Below are 16236 nucleotides of genomic sequence, written 5' to 3' on the forward strand. Positions count from 1 at the left end.
GTGGTAGATTCTGCGAAGCACGGCTCTTGCTAGGTTTCGTGTTAGCAACGTCGTCAGGTTTGAGCTCCGTGAGCTCACATACTAGTTAAAGTTACGCTGAAATAGCCTCTTAAGGCTATCAGCTACGCTAGGAAAAAAAAAGAAAGCAGAATCTACCACCGGATCGGAAACGCGACCCACTGAGAAGATCCGGCGAGAAACTCAGTGGGCTGTGTCTGTGGGTATGGTCTGTGAGATTCGAACCTTGGCACAGCCGCTTTGCTCGTTACGAACGCACCGGCCGTCTTATCCATTAGTCCAAGACTAGTTCAATATTCAACAAATATCATAAATTAACCCATAAACCTGCCATATAGGTTACCAGTGCCCTACGCGGCGCTCTGTGACAATTACGCAATTTATAATTTTGCGGGTTTGACTTTTATTACACGATGTTGTTATTCCTTCACCGTGGAAGTCAATCGTGAACGTTTGGTAAGTACGTATTTCATTTGAAAAATTGGTACCCGCCTGGGGGATTCGAACGCCGGTGCATCGCTAGATACGAATGCACCGGACGTCTTATTCTGTAGGCCACGACGACTCTTACTGGTGGTAGGTCCACTGAGCAATCACGGGTAAGTACGACCGCTTCGTCTATTTTTACCGCCAATCAGTGGCTCAGCTTAAAGTCTAAGATGAGCGTTGCCTCCTACATCGTTTCTTTTGAAGTCTGCTAGTAAATATGTAAAAAAATTGTCTGTAAAGTCGGTTTACGGACGTTAGTTTTACGTCAGTCTTTACCAAAGTGGGCGATAACGCCCCCTTGTGGGCGCGGCAGGCCTAAAGGGGGTAAGAGACCCAGAAAAAAAATTGGGGCGTTGTGTAGGGGCTTGGGAGGCGATTTGTAATTTCGACTAGGATGACTCTTAGGCACCGACTGAGCTCTCGCTATAGTGATTTTTAAGTAGGTGAAAAAAGGGGGGCGCTAAAAATATATATTAAAAATAATTTATTCTCAAAGTGGGCAGTAGACAAAATAAGTTTGGGAGCCCCTGTTTTACGTGATAACGTCATAAAGAAACATTGATGAAAAATTGCATACTTTTATTGAATTAAACTGAATTATTATCACTGATTTATCATTATTTTGTAGAATAGACAGAAGGAGTTAGTTAAAAATTACACTTTTTTCGATAAATTATCGCTTGAGCCGATCGTGCCTCTCTATCGTTCGTTCCGCGCTCTCGCTCGCACGCTCAGGCTTGGGCGGAACGTGACACTTTTTCGTGCGTGCGTAATTTTTTTTTATTGCCTTTGTAGGCAGACGACCATAGACCACCTGATGGTGTTTACCGTCGCCCATAGACTTCAGCAATGCCAGGAGCAGAGCCAAGCCGCTGCCTACCGCTTAATACTCTCCACAAGCCTCGTTTGAAGAAGGACATGTCATAGCGCTCGGGAAACGCCGTGGAGGGGAGCTCATTCCAAAGTCGGATGGTACGTGGCAAAACTGATCTCTGGAAACGCACTGTGGATGAACGCAGAAGCTCCAGGTGTAGTCAGAGTTCATCAATTTAAAAGACGTCATCACGTCAAAAACATCAGTTCTTTAAGACATCCATTATTACGGATTGGGATGTAAAAGAAAAAAACCACACAAATTGCCATTGTAAAAACTATATATATATATTTATTTTTTCTCAGACTATTAATTCTATAAACTACAATCACGAATTAATTACAAAAAAATTATAATATAATAATAATTATAATTAAATTCGAACAATAATGTCCAAACGAGACAAAGGTCATTTTGAATTACGATTTTTTTAAATGTTATTATACTATTGCTACTCACAATCGATTCTTTGCAAGTCACAACATTTCACGAATAATCGAGATGAAATCGATTTAAGGGTTTTTGACCGACTTCAAAAAAGAAGGTAGTTCTCAATTCGACTGTATGTTGTTTTTTATGTTTGTTACCTCATAACTTTTGACTGGGTGAATCGATTTTGATGACTCTTTTTTTTATTAGAAAGCTGACGCTTCCCGTGTGATCCCATTACGATTTAGTCCAGTTCTCATTATGGTATCCATGAGAAAATCGTATAAGTCTTAAATTTGCATTAAGTACGTGCGCGACAAATAGATGAATAACTCAATAACTCAATATCACGCCAACCGATTTCGATGATTATTGTTTTTAGTGTATGTTAATTTGTTTTGGAATATCTTTTTTTTTCTATTTGAAGTCGGTTTTTTGTTAAAGCATGTCTATTTACAATTATGTTCTTATAGCAAAAGAAGTATAACAAATTTCAATACAAATGCATCTATGTAACAAAAACACAACGAAGGGTGAAAGCAAGGCCGGATCCAGGGGGGTCAGGGGGGTCATGACCCCCCCCCCCTGAGCTAGTTCCAGGACTTGAACTAACTTGGACTAATTGAAGAACATCATGATTTATTTATTATCTAATGTTATCAAAATTAAATTATAAGTTCTTAACTTGCCCACGACTATGTGACCCCCTCCTGGCGTCAAAGCTGGATCCGCCTTGGTTGAAAGAGTATTTGGTTGAAGCGACATTTCACTCAACACGCGACATTTATCTTTGCAATAAAAGGCCCGTTTTATTCGGTATCAGCATCAACGGTTCGATGTTTTTAATTGAACCTCAATTAATTTTACTCCATTGGACTAGCTGAAGAAACTTTTTTTTGTTATTATGATATTTTTACCAAATTTTAAACTTTAAATGGCTCTGCTGTAAAATTCCAAAAATGTCTCTTCAACCAAACGGTTTTTCACTTCGCGATATAAAATTTGTATATTTTGCTATTCATTCAACACACAGTATACAAAGCTTACGGTGACTTAAATTTTCAAATCAAAATATTTTACGAATTTTAATTATTACATATTACGGATTGGGACGTGCCATCGAAATGTTCGCTAAGCCGTTGTATCGATTTGTAATATTAATAATAACAACCAGGAACAAAATCACACAGGATCATATTAGGCGTTTTCTCATTGAATTACGTATAGCTAGAATGATCTCCCGCCAGGTACTACCTAAGAAATATTTTTTGTTATTTTTTGTGTCCCCAATAGCGCTACTATAAGGTGTTTCGGGATTATCCATTCTTTCTGGGACACCCTGTATATGGAAAACCAGACGGTAGTTCGAAAAATATATTCCAATATCGCCTAAATACACCTCAATCGTCCGCGCCTGATACATTATTAAACATATTTATGATTAAAACGTAAAAATTAGTTTTATTCAGAAAAACATTGTGTTGGTGCAACAATTATGGAGTTATTAAAATAAATCGATATAATAAGATGGTCAGATTAAATTCAGACATCAAACTGTCCACGAACAACAGTAACCACTCACCATCAGAAGGGCAGTGTGCTCGCTGTAATGTTTCTTAGTACCATCATCGTACGGTAGGTGGCGTTGGAACTTTTCAATCAAATCTAATATCAATATCTAGGAGATTCTCACACACAAATTAGTTCAGAATTATAATAATTCTTCTCTCATACAAACAAACACACACACAAACAAACGAAATTTTATTTTTCTAGCGATTATTTTTAGCTACACTTAAACTTATGCTTATTTCAAGAAAATATCATTAAATATATAAAAATACTAGGAACAAGAATGTATTCATTAATTCCGCACGCAATGTATCGAAAACCCGTTATTAGGGGTCAATGTCCTATCGCGCGCGTCCGTTAGGTTGCTCACATAAATATACCCTATAATTTTTTTGGACTTATTCCGAGGTAGTCACAAATTAGCGCAAAAAGAAAACCCCTTACTTTTAAATACAAGTTTAAATGTCTTAATTCTATCGCGACGTGAATTGAAAAAGGTAACGGTCCATCCGATGTTAAGTGTTGACGTCTATACCATATTACGTAATGTGTTATAGCGTGTATCAGAACAGGGCGTAACAACACCGTAACTGCAGTAAATCACTAAGCTATAGGTACAAATTCAGATACTATGAGAACAACAGAAAAAATCTCACATGCATTACATTACTATAAAAAAAAAAATTGCTTAGATGGGTGGACGAGCTCACAGCACAGCTGGTTGTTAAGTTATTACCGGAGCCCATAGACATCTACAACGTAAATGCGCCACCCACTTTGAGATATAAATTCTAAGATCTCGGTATAGTTACAACGGCGGCCCCGCCCTTCGAACCGAAACGCGTTACTGCTTCACGGCAGCAATAGGCAGGGCGGTGGTACCTACCCGCGCGGACTTACAATACGTCCTACCACCAGTAAATATCCTAACCTACACATTATTTCATTCTCCAATTATGATTAACATCTATAATTTAATTACAGACTACATTGGACACTCACAATTGCATTAGCTAAGTTAAAATTTAATATGCAACCATATTAATATGAATAATATGTTCGTAATTAAAGAAAAAACTATTAGAAATAGAAGAATAAGTAAAATAAGTAAAAGTATTTGTTTATTATATGTATATGTATATATTTTGTATAATAATGTATTGTCTATGGTACACCGCAACATACCTGCTGTGTTTTTATATTTTACAGAATTTCTGTAAATTAAACGGTCGTCTGGAAGAGATCGCTTTTAGCGATAAGACCGCCTATTGTACAAATGTATGTGTATATTTTTGACTGTTTTTTGAAGTGAAACTTCTTTAGGCGCATGCGGGTAAAATTTTTACAGGTGTAACGTCACGCAGGTATGCAACGGAAGTGTCGAAAAAGAGAGAGAGAGCGATCGAGACCGATTAAGAGAGAGTAAGACAGGGCGAACGTAGCATGAAGCAACTAGCCATGGAGTGAGAGTAGGGAGCAAGCAAGTGAGAAAGATCGAGAGAAAAAGTGAGACAGAATGCTCAGTTCCTACATACTTTAAAACATACATATAAACTATTTTATTTTTAATACAGCGCCATCTGTGAGATGTTTTAATACTAAAGTGTCTATGAAACCTCTTGTAGTGAATTTTAATTTAGGATATACGTGAAGTTAAAATAACAATTCACAGAGGGCGCTACCTCATACTATACAAAGTGATTTACAATTATTTACTAATGACAAAATTTTACTAATAATATACTTAGACATTTAGGATAATTGTATTTAAATTTTTGAAAGTTTCACTTCTAACACGTGTGAATTTTTTTTTTATTGCCTTTGTAGGCAGACGAGCATACGGCCCACCTGATGGTGATTGGTTACCGTCGCCCATGGACTTCAGCAATGCCAAGGGCAGAGCCAAGCCGCTGCCTACCGCAAAATTGCACACATGTTTTTTTTTTAAATGTAAATTGTGTTGGTGTGCAATAAAGTGTATTCTCACTCTTTCTCTCTCTCTCTCTCTCTCTCTCTCTAAACATATTATAGTAGCAGATATTTATCGAGGGATGAAAGGTAAGGCTAGCTTCAAGCGACATTTATCTTTGTAATTAAAGGTCCGTTTTATTCGGTATCAGCATCAACAGTTCGATGTTTCTAATTGAACTTCAATTAAGTTCACCCCATTCAAATAGGTGAATTTTTTTTTTGGTAATGATATTTTTTCCAAATTTTTAACTTTAAATGGTTCTCTTGTAAAATTGCAAAAATGTCGCTCAAAACAAATAACCTGTCACCCCTCGAACTATGTATTTCTTGAACAAAATAGGTACTTGCACACAAAGTTTTTCACAGTCTTAAATTTGCACTCAACAATATCATCATACACACACACACACGTAACTACGAAAAAAATGCATTTAAAATCAGTACAAACATAATACACTCTGAATATCTAAAAAGATTGTTAGCTCCGACCAATTTAGAATATACTTTATAAAAAATAAACAAAAGTATCAAATATTTAACCGGGAATAGGCGATTTTTAGGCACACGCACGCACTTATCAGTTCATTTATCAATCAATAACTTTGAGTTCTGAGACGTTTTGGCGGGAATCTAATTTATATTATATGCGTATTATCTATGGCGGGAAAGCACAGAACGAAGTTATGTGGACTTTTTGGCGGGAACGCGAGGAGTGAAGTTGTGTGATTTGTTTTATTTTGTCTATTTAATGTTTCTTCAGGTTTAAATGTGTAATAACGGTGGTTTATTAACTGTTTAGTATCTGTGAAAGTGCACAAATGTGGGAAAATGAAACAAAGCTACTGAACGTAACATCTCAGGATCTTCCAAAAAGTCCACTGTAAAAGTCAATTATACTTCATCTCATATCATCTCATCTCATTTGATGAGATGATAAGTGATGCTCACCTGATGTTAAGTGGCTACCGGAGCGCATAAACATCTACAGCGTAAACACCGCCACCCACCTTTAGAATTCTAAGGTCTCAGTATAGTTACAACGGCTGCCCCGCCCTGCAAACCGAAACGCATTACTGCTTCACGGCAGAAATAGGCAGGGTGGTGGTACCTACCCGTGCGGACTCATAAGAGGTCCTACCACCACTAAAAGTCGCCGGACGTGGCTGTTAGAGTTCCTCCAAATAGTCGACTGAAGTCTTAGTGAATTTCGACAATTTTACTGGGACGCTATCTCATCTCGTTTCATTACATAACATTCTAAAGAATTAAAATTTCAATTAAATCAACTACATTCATCCGCTTCATTTCATTCATTCATTCATTCATTTTTCATTTAAAAAAGTCATATTCATATTAAAATATTTTAATAAACACAACACTGCCAACAATGGATTCGAGTGAAGGCAATTGCCATATTGAAAAATAATTAAAAAGATTTAAACTTTACGTCCTTCCGCCACCCACGTGTACCGATTACAAATATTTTGTAATAATACCTACCAGTAAGTATTACGTACTTAAAATAAAAAATGATTCAAAAGTTTAGAGGCCAAACCGTGTAATCTAATAGGGGACAAATTAAAATATTGTCAAATTCAAAATGACTAATTTTTGCATAGCTCAAAAATTTCGCGATCTAATACTTGAGACAGATAAAATATAATTTCTAATCAAGGATTTATGAGGAGCGTTCCTTTAGTCAATAGGCCAATAAATACGTTAGCGGAAACTGATCTTAGTACCTACTAGGCTGTTTATTTATTTTTGGGAATTAAGATTTTAATGAGACTTCTCATACCTTAGCTGTGATCAGATTTTACTAGATTGTAATGTCAAGTATATGATTACAGTTTTTTTTTATAAGAAGCACTAATCTGGTCAATCACCAACCTAAGCTTCCGGAACCGGTCTTATAATGTGCGTATTTAGTTACATAAATTATACAGAATTTCAATAGACAAAAACAGCAATTGTTGCATATTTAAACAAAATGTGCAGTCATATTTTTCTCTCGATTAATAGGTTTTACGTAAAACAAAATGACCTTTTCAATTAATCAGTAAGCATGCAGACTTTCGTTTTGATCGTAAGCGTCACCATCGACATCTCCAGCCACCCAAATAAAATATATCCCCTTAAAGTTTAGTGTTCAATTTTAGTACCAATAACACTAAATATAGGGCTTATATTGGCAATATTAGCACTACAAGTGTGTATTGGTTTTTTTTATACAAATACGGTATGTATTCTAAAAGAAATAAATAGAGATTTGAGCAAAATCTCTGTCTGTTTTCTTGTGTCCGTTTTGTGTAATAATATTCAAAAATACACGAAATGCACTTTAGAATAAACTTTAATATTGATTCGAAGCGATTCTAGATTTATTACAAATATGTAATTACAAATTCATATTTTTATCACTGAACTCAAAATGTTATTAAAACAACAAAAAGAACACAAAAAAATACATACGAGATTAATTATATTGTTCTTTGCTTTCACAAATACTAATTTTAAAGTTAACGTTTATCCGTCTCTCTCGCACTCCTTAGGCTTAGCAAAAGCTAAAAAAAGAGACGATATGAACGTTTGACTTGATTAAATCAACTGTGTCATTGTTACTAGATGTTTATCATGTTACTGTCCCTCTCACACTTAGTACCCTGAGCGAGGTTGTCTCTTTCATTTGACCGTTTTTATTTCGTCACATTCACGCGGTTTTAGTGTGTTTATTTTATTGAAAAGTTTCATCGTAATTTTCACAGAATTCAAGATTAACAGGAAAAAGTTAAAAACTTACACACGCATCAAGGATCCATGACGATATAATAATTTTATTGCTTTCATTCAAAGTCCTGACCAGAACAACCACGGTAAAACAATTATTAATTCAATGTTTTGTTTAGTGTGTTTGCAATTAACGCGCGCTTTTTTCTTAGTTTTCAAAAAAAACCGCATATTTCTAAATCGGTTTGCTAAATTCATTACAGTTACATGTGAAGTTGTAAAATAAAATATAATTTCTATGATCAGATTAAATTTAGAAAAGCCTATTTTAAAAGTTAAATTACGGTTTTTATGAACATTATCAAACCTTTCAAACGAAGTATAATTAAGGTTAACAATAACAATTTATTAGTATTCAAGTTTCGTTTACCGTCGATGCAGTAGTCCATAGACATCACTGCACGTTGCTAAGAGAGCTATGTAGTCTTTTAATGTCTTCGAAATGTTGTTCAATTCATTTTTTGTGTTGAAAAAGAGACTCAGTTTATTTTGGTGAATTTATTCAAGATGGCCGACAATTTTATTGAGTCTTACTTTTTTATTGCCGTATAGGCAGACTAGCATACCGCCCGCCTGATGGTGAGTGGTGACCGTCGCTCATGGACATCAGCAATGCCAGGGGCAGAGTCAAGCCTCAGCTTACCGTTACTTAAACGCGCGTAGAATTATTCAGTTGAATGCGGTCCTGAGTCGTGAGGTTTCGCAGGAGGCGACGCAGTCATACAATTACAGGAAGGCCAGAATGATAACCTCTATGATTTCCGGTTACCACTTAACACCAGGTGTGCTATGTTCACCAATAAATGCAAAAAATCGATTGAAAACATTCGAAGCATAAGTTTTGTTGATAGCTAATTTATTGCCAGTATTTTTGACACTGCCATTGCTAAGCTTTTTGTAAACGTTGTTCTGTGAAACATCTAGTAACAAAGACACTTAAAAGTATTTAAGAAGAACGCCATTATTGCCAATGCTACTTCCTAGGTATCAAATGCATTTTGTATGTGTTTTTGGGTAGGGCCACGCACGCCGGCTTCTGTTTGAGGTCGTTGATGTTCTCGACGCCGACCTCAAAGGACTGCATGATGTTCGCGAACATCGTGAAGGACATCGACGTGACCATAGTTTGACCGATACACGTTCTCTTACCAATGCTGAAGGGTATGAAGTGGGGTATGTTCTTTTTCACGGAAAGCATCTCTCTCTCGACGTCCGGCTTGCCGACGGGCGCTCTCTCCGAGTCGGACTCCAAGCCGGAGTCACACTGGGAGTTGCGTCTCGTCCTGACCCTGGTCTTCTCCAGGAAACGGCTCGGATCGAATTTCTCCGGCTCGGACCAGTACTGTTCGGAATTATTCAGAACGTAGTTGTTGATAAAAACGACAGTACCCTTTTCGATTCCGTACCCGGATATGTTGGCGTTCTCGGTGGCCACGTGGGGCACGATGGGCGAAGACGCGTAACGAAGACATTCCAAGATGGTGGCCTCGGTGTACGGCAAATGGCTGCGGTCGGTGAGACCTACGGGTCTTTTGCCTCTGGTCACCGCGTCGATTTCCTGACGAATCTTCCTGCCGACCTCCGGGTCTCTGGCGACTGCGGTCAGACACAGCATCACTAAGTTACCAACAGACGAATGCCCCCCGAGGAAGTCTTCGAGCATAAAGATAATAGTGTTCCTGTCCATGGTCGGGTCTTCGTGTAGCACCCTGAGGAGGCCGTCCAGAAAGTCCTTCTCCGGAGCTTCCGTGTCTAAGCTTATTTCGCGTTGCTCCACGATCCTCGATAAGATGAAGGATCGGATGTCCTGGGACCAGTTGGAGAGCTTCTCCATGTGCTTTTTGTAGAACGGCGCCAACCACGGCAGAAAATCGACAGCGTAGCCCTGGTTGATCTCCCAGAATATCTCGTCGAAGTGATCGACAATCTTCTGGAATTCGAGGTCTTCGTCATCAAAACGGACGCTACACATGTAGTTTGAGAACATGTTCATGGCGGACTTCATAAGTATCGGCTTCAGATCGATGCTGGCGTCAGATCTGCTGGTTAACCCTTTGAGGGTTTGAATTAGCTCGACAGATTCAAAGGTGCCGACGGTGCCGATTCTGGTGTAGGAGTCGGTGTGCTGTTTGGGACCGCAGTGCCGCCTCGCCAGGTTCCTCCTGCGCAGCTGGAGATTGGACCAGTCGCACAGGGCCAGAGCTGCAACAAAGATGGGCACGTTATTTATTTATTTATTCAGTTGCACCAATAAAGTGGTCGTAGTAGTAGTTTTATTTTTCCAACTGGAAAGGCAAAGGTGTCGTACCATACAGCCTAATCTTTAATATATTTTTTTATATATGGAAAATGATATTAAAATGAAATGATATGAAAACGAAATGGAATGAAATGAAATGAGATGAGATGATATGGGATGAAATATATTCTCAGTAAAATGGCGGTCATTTACTGAGACTGTTTCAGTGGACTTTTTGGAGGATCCCGAGAAGTTACGTTCAACGGCTTTTTGTTTCATTTCCCCACATTTGTGCACAGATACTAAACAGTTAATAAACCACCGTTATTACACATTTAAACCTGAAGAAACATTAAATAGACAAGATAAAACAAATCACACAACTTGACTCCTCGCGTTCCCGCCAAAAAGTCTCTTGTGATCGTCTTCATAGAATGTCGACAACTTGACAAGAGGCATGTGACAGATGTCACCACAATGCAACCGGCAGCTTGCAATAGTTGACAACATCTTGAAAATATTTTAATATTACGAGGGGCGATAGGCTATGCGGTTTAAGCGACATTTCGCTTAACACGCCACATTTAGCTTTGTAATTAAAGGTCTGTTTTAGTTGGTATCAGCATCATCAATAAAAATATTGTACAGATGGGTGGACAAGCTCATAGCCCATCTGGTGCTAAGTGGTTACCGGACATTACAACGTAAATGTCGCCACCCACCTTGAGATATGACTTGTAAGGTCTCAGTATAGTTACAACGGCTGCCCCACCCTTCAAACCGAAACGCATTACTGCTTCACGGCAGGGTGGTGGTATCCACCCGCGCTGTCTCACAAGAGGTCCTACCACCAGTAAAACTGAACTATCAAAATCATAATAAATTTCTCAGTACTACAGAAGTATATCTTGTGAAATTTCTGCGTTATATGGGTGAATACCCGTGTTATAAGACGCACTGAAACGCGTAATAAGAGTACCGTGTTGTAAGGGGCATTGCTGTACTTTTACGACAGGCTAACAAGAAACCCAACGTCACCTTTAGAGGCTCCACTCTCCCCTTTAACCCCTGTCCCAAATATCTGGGTGTCACTCTAGACCGGTCTCTCACATACAGTGCCCACCTAAACAACGTTGCAGCGAAACTGAGAACCAGGAACAATATCCTACAAAAGCTGACAGGGACAACGTGGGGACAACGTCAGCCAACTGTCTGAGGACATCCGCCCTGGCCCTGGTATATACGACGGCAGAATACTGCGCCCCTGCATGGTTGAACAGCTCCCACACTACTGTAGTCGATACGCAACTAAACCACACTATGCGCCTAATCACGGGGTGCTTAAAACCAACCCCTCTGCACTGGCTTCCGGCTCTGAGCAGCATTGCCCCACCCCACCTTCGCCGCACCCACCACCTATACGCAGAGATAGAAAAGGCGCTTAGACGACCCGAGCTGCCTATCAACAGGGACCTAGCCAACTTCAAACCGACGAGATTGAAGTCACGAAACCCACCGGCATTACAGACACACCAACCACACTCCAATTGGAACACAAACGAGGCCTGGGTTAAAGAATGGTCAGCCAGATGTATCCCACCTGAACTGTTCGAGCTGAATCCACACTCTCGCCCACCTGGTTTCAAAGAAAAACGCCCAATCTGGTGCATGCTTAACCACCTGAGAACGGGAGTTGGTCACTGTAACCAACTGCGGCAGAGATGGGGCTGGACGGAAAACGAAAGCTGTGAATGCGGATGCCCAGAGAAAACTATACGCCACATTGTCATGGAATGCCCACTAACGAGATTCGCAGGCCAAGTGGAAGATCTCAAAAATGTAACAGAAGCAGCTATAGATTATTTCACAAACTGTAAATTTAAATTATAACCACGCAGTGTAAACGAATGCCATACGATAAATAAAATAAATAAATAATAACGGCTTAATTTCGATTCTTTTTTTTAAATTCTCATCAAATTTATTTCAGAGGTTTCATTTTTCGTCTGCTACCATTAAAATTGTAAATAGTTTGTGGTAACAAACGTGTTTGTAAAACTAAAGTAATATAAAAACTAAAGACCGCAGTATATCGGTACGCCTGTAACAATAGAATAGTGGACTGCGATAATAAATACGTACTGAACAAATGTTCACGATTGACTTCCACAGTGAAAGAATAACATAACGTGTAATAAAAATCAAACCCGCAAAATTGTATAATAATTTTCGTAATTACTGGTGGTAGGACCTCTCGTGAGTCCGCGCGGGTAGGTACCACCACCCCGCCTATTTCTGCCGCGAAGCAGTAATGCGTTTCGGTTTGAAGGGCGGGGCAGCCGTTGTAACTATACTTGAGACTTTAAAACTTACTAGTGGTCTCGCAGTAGCCGAAATTCGACTATAATCATAAGTTTGCACATTATTATGGTTCTATTATCAGACTATTTTACTTCTATAATCACTGATTTCGCCAAGACTACACTAGACAAATAATATTGAAGAAAAAAAAAGAAAAACCTATTTTCAATTTGACCACAGACTTTATGCAAAAACAAAAGTTTGACAATGAGTCTACATAGGTGTGTGTGTTAAATACATGGTAGTGTGCGTAATGTTTTTTTTATTGATTTAATGTACTATTAAGGCATAATTAAAAAAAAATATTAGCTTTCTGCACTCCTTCTCTATATTCTCTATAAGTGTGGGAAATTTCATACTGCTCCGTCTGCGCAATTTTCGTAAAAAGGTATACAAAGTTTTTGTATCACGTATTAATATATAGATATCTCAAGGTGGGTGGCACATTAACGTTGTAGATGTATATGGGCTTTAATAACCATTTAACAACTGGTGGGCTGTGAGCTCGTCCACCTATCTAAGCAATAAATAAAAAAGCCATAGGTACGTGACTTTTCGATATGTATTTTCTGTTAAAATATGCTTATTGTACATAACAGACGGTGTGACCTACCTACGTAGCGTTTCCATCGCGTAGGCAAATTTACAGATTGCCAACTGTTAATTCTGCTAATTTTTGTCGAATAAGAAATTTCGACACAAGCGCGACCCGTTTTTGCTTCGTAACGAAAACCTGCGTCTGGTTTGGCGCATTTTGACTAATTACTCAGATTACGATTGATCAGGGGATATGGCGATCGTTTATAAAAAAACTTTTATTAAACATGTTTGTCTGTGCGTAACGAAAACTTTGAACGTCATTCCCAACGGACTACAGGAAGTCTGTTTGACTTGAAAATTCGCGCGCGCGTCAAGGGCCAATGACGTTGACGTACCTAACTCTTCAAATCGAAACGCATTACTGCTTTACGGCAGAAACAGGCAGGGCGGTGGTGCCTACCCGCGCGGACTCAGAAGACGTCCTACCATTAGAGCGTATTTGAAAAAAAAGGTTTTTCTTAGGAGACTGTTAAAATCCTGGCTTCCTCTGATACCTTGCGACATGCGATCGAAATTTGAATTGTATTACAAAACCGCTTTCCCGCTCATCAAAGGGGTTCCGTAGATGTCCTACCATCAGTCAAAAGAATTTGATACTGGAAAATTCGAAAGGATTCCAGAGTTACTGGTTTTGTTTGTTGAGCCAAAAACACAAGTTGAAATAGGTTACTTCCTGCCCCTCAGACAAGAAAGCCTCGCGTTAGTAACAAGTTGATTGTCGATTCCCTAATAATTGACAGGGAATATAATAAATAAAATATATATCAGAACCGTTGAGTCGGCAACAGGTAGGATAGACTCACAATAGGTCCTTCCACCGGTAAGTAATTGCGAGTAATCATAATCTAAGCTCCTTTGCCTTCGAATACAAAAAAGCTTAGATTAAAAAGCATCGTAGGGTGATAAACGCGAAACCCCGAATAAAATAATATAGCTTTAGTTTAGTTTCCCGCAAATCCAGTAGAGTGCTACATGTCGGAAATGATACTCGCGTTTCTTGTTGAAATTTAGCGTTTTCCAATAAATAAATAAATATTGAACAGACGTTGCAGTTAACAAAAAAAAAATTAAAAAGAAAAATTTGTGTTAATTTTGTGACATATTAAAAATGATCTGGGTGAGTTGTTTTTGTTATAATTTTCGATAGTATAGGTGAATTTTAGTGCATTACAAGTGATCAGCAAATTATTAAAACAAACAAAATTTCAATAGATCCGTGAGCTTATTGAGAACAAAGTAGCCCACTGAGTTTCTCGCCGGATCTTCTCAGCGGGTCGCGTTTCTGATCCGGTGGTAGATTCTGCGAAGCACTGCTCTTGATAGGGCCAGGGTTAGCAACACCTCCGGTTTGAGCCCCGTGAGCTCACTTACACGTCAAAGCGAAGCTGAAATAGCCTCTTAAGGCTATCAGCATAGGCAGAAAAAACAAGAGAACAACAATAAAAAAAAACTCACAGTTATTCCGGTCGCCGGCGAAGAGCTTATGGAAGCGTAGGAAGTCCGGTCGTCCCGCCACCACATTGCCGTTTTGATTTAAAACTTCCCTGATCAGAGATAAATTGTTAACGACCACGCAATCGGCGCTGCCCAATTTGACGCTGAAAATGTCGCCGTATTTCTTCGATAGCTCAGTGAAGGCCTGGAAGGGCGACTCGTGGCCGCCCAGAAGGTGTAGACTCCCGAAAATGGGCCAGCAAACGGGCCCCGGTGCGGTCCTTAGAATGGCCGTCTCGACTCCGCCATATTTATTCGTTTTCACCCACCGCACGGTCTTCCTTCTAAGCAATTTATAAACCGCCAATGCGAAAACGAAAAATATAATGATTAACGAACTCATACTTATATTTGGATATAAGATTTTTATGAGTAAACAGAACCACACCGGGGAGTATGGCGTGTAATAAATACGTGCCAACACTGCACTTTGTTTCAAGAGAACCCGATATTTATACGAAAAGATTTGCATTACATTTGACTTTTTATCTGACGAAGCAAGATGGCGTCGAACGCGGCCGAACACGGCACTAAAAGGTTATTGTGATTTTTCTAGAAACGCCGAAGAGATATAACGGAGAATCAACTTTAATTAATCTAAAATTTATTCGAATGTATTTTAGTTTTTAATTTAATAGGCTTATGGTTTAATTGAGCGTAATTCGCGACGATATCATTTTGAAAAGTTGCACGCTAGCGCCGTCGGGAGATGCAAACGTAACTTTGCGGGATTAGGGTTTAGCGAATTTCGGTTCTAACGATCGGACGTAAATCTTAAATTGGTTTGTCTCGAATGCGCGGTATTCCGAAACAGAATTTTGATTTTTCAACTAACGTTATTTTGGACTTTAAAATATATTCGTTCAGTGGCGTTCGCTTGACAATGTAAATGAATGTACTCTTGAATTACGACGTCTCAGTGAGTACACATCTTAAGCTATCAGCACTGACCAGTCCAGACGGGTGGTGCGCACCCTGCCTATTTTCTCGGGGGAGTATTCATATCTGTGTGCTTAGTGCGAGTTTCTTAACGTTCTCGTTAGCGTAAAAGTTAAGCCAATTTTGTGTGCAGTTAGAACAGCGCCCGTATACCTACAAATATGAGCGAACTTTCACGCTATCGATAACGTTAAAAAACTCGCACTAAGCACACTGAGCCCGCTGTGTTTCTTGCTCCATCGGCATTTCCAGTCGCCATCGGTGCGTCATTTTGAGAAGGCGGCACGACACGAAAATCCTCTTGTGGTGGCCGCCGGTAACTGCATTCCCGATCTTGCGGACCGAATGGTAAACAGTCGACGTCGCCCGAAAGACGTCATTTCGGATATACTCCCGATCCACTAACGGTGCTTTTAGGTACCTCAAGCACCGGTCACCGTCCTGGCCGAACCCGTCGCTTGCG

General features: G+C 39.2%; 1 protein-coding gene across 1 annotated transcript; it reads right to left on the reverse strand.

Annotated features, from left to right (window-relative positions):
• Window positions 1-1643: 1643 nt before the first annotated feature.
• Window positions 1644-15255, reverse strand: Cyp307a1 (cytochrome P450, family 307, subfamily a, polypeptide 1). Its single transcript, XM_028185789.2, has 2 exons — window positions 14796-15255; window positions 1644-10342 (listed from the first exon to the last, which is right to left on the reverse strand). The coding sequence occupies exons 1-2, from the start codon at window positions 15175-15177 to the stop codon at window positions 9114-9116; spliced, it is 1611 nt and encodes a 536-aa protein (XP_028041590.2). The 5' UTR covers window positions 15178-15255; the 3' UTR covers window positions 1644-9113.
• Between the last annotated feature and the right edge of the window lie 981 nt (window positions 15256-16236).

Source organism: Bombyx mandarina, chromosome 11, assembly GCF_030267445.1.
Source record: "Bombyx mandarina strain Sakado chromosome 11, ASM3026744v2".
Lineage (NCBI taxonomy): Eukaryota > Metazoa > Arthropoda > Insecta > Lepidoptera > Bombycidae > Bombyx > Bombyx mandarina.